The 4,838-nt window shown below is 51.1% G+C and overlaps 1 protein-coding gene across 1 annotated transcript; it reads right to left on the bottom strand.

The window, feature by feature from the left end:
• Positions 1 to 563: 563 nt before the first annotated feature.
• Positions 564 to 3,325, bottom strand: LOC135815503 (serine/threonine-protein kinase SBK1-like). The gene has a single exon (XM_065328811.1). The coding sequence runs from the start codon at positions 2,795 to 2,797 to the stop codon at positions 1,199 to 1,201; it is 1,599 nt and encodes a 532-aa protein (XP_065184883.1). The 5' UTR covers positions 2,798 to 3,325; the 3' UTR covers positions 564 to 1,198.
• Between the last annotated feature and the right edge of the window lie 1,513 nt (positions 3,326 to 4,838).

Raw genomic sequence — 4,838 nt, forward strand, 5'->3', positions numbered from 1 at the left:
GTTGGTGCTATGTGTCCAAGAGAGGTGGTACGAGTATAGAGTGGGAAATGCAAGGTGTAGAATTGAAGTGATTATTTGACAGGAGCAGGTCATATGTGACAGGAACAGGGTGAAACTGTTACACAAGAGTTGTTATGATCATCTTCCCAATTTACAATGCTGCCTCTTTCTGCCTAAACGCATATTTGTATCACTTCAACCACACATGGCAGAGAAATAAAAAGAATAGGTTGCTGCGTCCATTAGCTTCACCACTGTCACTGAACACCCCTTCTATTTCTACCTTTCAAGCCACTTATCTGCACTTCAACATTCAATCCCTGGAAACGAAAAAACCCTCGCATGCATGTCCTTAGGCTGTAAGCCTACCATCTGTATTTGAGCGACGGTATCAAGAAGGGAATAATTATACTGCTTGTAATGCCAACAGGGAGTCGAGACAGCTAGCTACTCGCTGGTATCCGCCCCCCCCTCCCCTCCCCCGTGCAGGGAAGATATTTTTATGAAGATATTTTGTTCTCTAGGCATCAAGTGCAGTACCACAATGTACAACCTTGCCAAACTGCTGCCATACAATTATTAAAAACTCTGATGCAACTTGAGAATAGTGTTATGTTGTGGATAAATTAGAAATATTGTCAAGAACGTCATGCACGTTATTGAGTGATGGGATATGTTAGATTGGCGGGTTCGCAGCGTTCTACGTACATGTACAGTATATTTATCATTGTCAACGTTGTTATACAGCTGCGAGGCGGTGTGTGCGTGTGTCCGGTGGGGAGGGGGTAACATCACTTTGAGGACCTACAAGTAGAATATTGTACAAACCTACACATAGTTATGTGACAGTAAGCTTGGTGTACAGCTGCGGTCTGAACATCATAATGAGCTCAATGGTAGCACATGTGGCTACTTGCCTGAACGTAAAGCTAAATATGTCTCACATCATGATCTGCCGAAGGGAATGTAAAATTCTCAATACGATCTATTCATTGCATGTAATATATTGTATATTGGATTGATTTGGGCGTCTCTAATCTCTTACTATCCAGAAACCAGACAACAAAATTCAGTCCTTTCTGCAGACTTCTCTTCTTTCATGTTCATTTAGTGTATGGTTGATCATTGGTAACTCGGCCTGGGGAGGGTAGGTCAGCATATGACTGGTCACGTAAAGGAGGGGTCGATGAGCTCATAATTACGTCACCGACACTGGTTGGTGTGAGATGCTCCAAAGACTCTTGGCTCGTGGTCTGTGCCCCTGAGATTGCTGCTGCTGTTGCTGCGATGTGGACGGTGCCTTGACAGTGTGGCAACCCTTGGATACCTTGTACGGCAGTCGTACAGCGGCGGCGCTGTCTGAGTGTCGCCTTGATGACGAGGAAAGATGGCCACCGCTCTGTCCATGGTGATGGGAGTGTTGCGAATGGTGATCTGCGTGGGTCGTCTTGGCATGCCACGAAGAGCGATGGTGTTGATGCTGCTGGTGGTGAATTGTAGATGATGCCGCTCCGGCAGGGTTAGCTGCTGCTGTGCCAGTGCTAGGATGCATGCTGGCGGCGGTGGTGGGTGTATGTTGGCTGGTGTCCATTAGACAAGCTCCCTCCGGTATGGAGGCGCGCGTATGTCTGCTATTCACGTCGTTGCCCATGGGACTTGGCAGCCAGGACTTGCTTATGGAACCGGGAGTGGTCGGGGTGACTGGAGGAGCCGAGGACGGAGTGAAATGTGGAGATTGTGGCTCCAGCATGCCGCTGACTGTGCTATTGCTGCTGCTGCTGGTGGGGCCGGGTGACGGGGCAGGTGAAGACCAGGGAACTTCCAGATAAGCGAACGCCGTGCGAGCAGTGGCGCGGCGTGTGGCATCAATACACAGCAACTGAGAAAACAGTTCTAAGAGCTGAGGTGAGAAGCGACGCCAGGAGGTGGGCGGCGTTGGCCGCAGGCCCATTTGCCAGGCAGCGAACGCCTTGAAGTTCGAGTCGCTCTCACTAGCTCGTCTCCATGGAAACGTTCCGGTCAGCATACAGAAAAGGGTGATGCCCAGAGACCAAATGTCCAGCTCACTGCTGATCATGTAGCCTTCGGACTCGTCCGCATCTTCGTTATGATGGCGACCCGCGGCGCACATCTCCGGGGCAGTGTATGGCAGAGAGCCGCGTAGTCTGGTCAGACGCGATCCAATACGACGGGTGAGACCAAAGTCAATGAGCTTAGCTACAACCACTTCCTTGCCAACGGCAGGGGAACCAGCAGTGCCAGAACCAGCAATACCTGTAGGAACGGAGTTAGGACAAGCAGTCGTGGACACTGTTTTACACAGGACGATGTTCTCCGGTTTCACATCGCGATGAACGAGTCCACGAGAATGAATGTAGTCCAGCGCCAGGCAAATATGGCCCAGATAGATACGCGCATTCCCCTCGTCCATACCCAGCTCGGGTCGAATGCACTCGAACAAGTCGCCACCAGTGGCGTATTCCTGGATCAGAATGAAACTGTCATCCGTCTCGAATCCTTGACGACGAGTTCTGATTACATGCGGATGGTCTGCGAGGGCATGGGAGTACTTCAACTCTCGCTTGAAGTTCAGCCTACTGGTGCTCTCCTTCGCTACAGTTTTCACGACCACCAGCTCATTAGTCTGTGCATCGCGTGCTAACCATGCTGTTCCGTACGTTCCATGCCCAAGTCTCCTCTGCAGGCGAAAACGCTGCGACAGTGCTGCATCGCTCCAACAGCGAGTGGAGATGGGCTGAGGCGGCGGGACAGGGGGAGGTGGAGTCGCAACGGCCATCCGTTAGCTATACGCGTTTTTCTCCAAGCTGCTTTCGAGATCAGACTAACGTCAAGCTGATAGTTACTGACGGCCCTTGTTTCTTTCTTCTGTGCTGCGCACTGAACGCTTGTAACTCCTCCAGAAGTGGGCACGTCCACACACTATGACCCCGCTGGGCGTTACTGAAAGTGGTTATCCTCGCCGTCGTCAACTTTCAGCACCTTTCTTGGATTGCCAGGCACCTTTCCTTCTCTAGTCATGAACACTCAGAGGCTTCAGCTACTCCTTCTCTGGTCCTGCCATCAAGCTTACAACTGGCAAGAGAAACGTTCATCAGCAAAGTGGCGCTCACGACAAAGATTTCCTGGCCTTCCTCTGAGCCGTCGGTTGGGACGCGAATGCCTGGACTGCCAGCACTACTGATGCCGGTTACCTGTGACGGAGCTGATGCAGTGATGGCGCTACAGCTGATACTGCTGCCAGTGCAGCAGGTCAACAAGAGATAGAGAGGATAGCTAGTGCCGCACATTGGCCCGCAGTTGCCACGATCGTCTGACTTGCAACGATCGCCACCTACCGGTCTGACCACTGATCTAGTAACTAACTAGCAGAAATCTCTGCTAAGTACGACTTGTACTAGTACTACGTTAGTACTACGTGCCTGTTTTACACTCTGTGTACCTGCAGTGCTATGCTGTAGCCACTGAGTATGTACTGTAGTGTGTCAGCCGGGGAGGAGTTCTACGTCCTTGGACTGTCTGAGCAGCGTGCCCGTATCACTGCATAAGCTGCTGCTGACCTAAGCGTGTGCTATTTGTGGTAGGGGTTGACTCGCAGTGCATCTGCGTGGGATACCTGCCGGGCTTCGTCCCGACGGAATATGGATGCGCCATCGCTGAAACCACTGCCCGCCTGTTTGATATATTCAGTATCACATTCAATATCGCACACACGCACACACAATTGGAGCCCAGCGCAGTACTAACATGGGCGGTACAAAACACAGCTGCATAGAACGAAATGGCACTGGACCCTCTACACAGCTCTACCGGCCGCCATCATGCTGCCAGAATCTCGCCAGTGAAGAATTCCCTGGCCAGTACATAACAACCGCTGCCCACTCGGTCGATGTTGGCCAGTTACCCGCGCTATCAGCCGGGACCAACCGGCTGGCCCTGTCTGTGGTCCCAGCGCCAGTATGTAGCCGTCAGCTCGGTATCATCGCCACCACATTGTGTATGTACCATGACATGGATATGGGCGTCCATGTTGGTTCGAAATTGAAGCGCATGGACCACAGACTCAGTGATCAGCACAGACAGGATTGCACTAGAAGTAGAAGTAAGCGTAACGGTAAAGCGCGTACCGATGTTACATTAAATTTTTGTATTTGGGAGCCTGTGTGTTGGCTGTACTAGCTGTGCAAACTAACATTCCACAACAGAATGCTAGATGTATCTGGGTGGCTTGTGGAAGTAGTGGGCTAGGAGAGTGCATGCTATATCGCGACAACAGCGATGTTCTTATGCCCCATAGCCACTTGGGAACCGCAGTGCCCCGATCAGTAGCACTCTTGCAAACGTCCTCAAGCATGAACAGCGACAAGCACAGAGCTGGAGAACGGTATGTCACATACCATTGCCGCAACATTATCTAATCGAGAAGGTCTGAGCCCGTATGTCCTAGGACACTACACGCGCTGCACAGTGCTATGGCACACGATGTGCATGGTAGGTTACAAGATCGTAGTTCGCTTGTAAGTTTAGTCCTCGTCTCCTCGATATCTTTCCCCGTGTCGTTGCTCCTCTCCTGCCCTGTCGTTGGTGATCCGGTAACAGTAGCTTAACTTAAAAGGATATGGATTTTTTTAGGGCCCGGGAGAGTTGGTTACAGGTTATAAGATTGACAAACAAGCCATGCCCATAGCTACTCCTGTGACACGGCTGGACGGATGCATGTCGACCTCGCAATGGGCAGAAGCATAGTGTTGGTTGGGAACTTGCCTAATGGTGGCTGTGTTCGCCTGATAGGAGATTACTAGTAGTAGTATCTTCAGCAG

Source organism: Sycon ciliatum, chromosome 4, assembly GCF_964019385.1.
Source record: "Sycon ciliatum chromosome 4, ocSycCili1.1, whole genome shotgun sequence".
Taxonomy (NCBI): domain Eukaryota; kingdom Metazoa; phylum Porifera; class Calcarea; order Leucosolenida; family Sycettidae; genus Sycon; species Sycon ciliatum.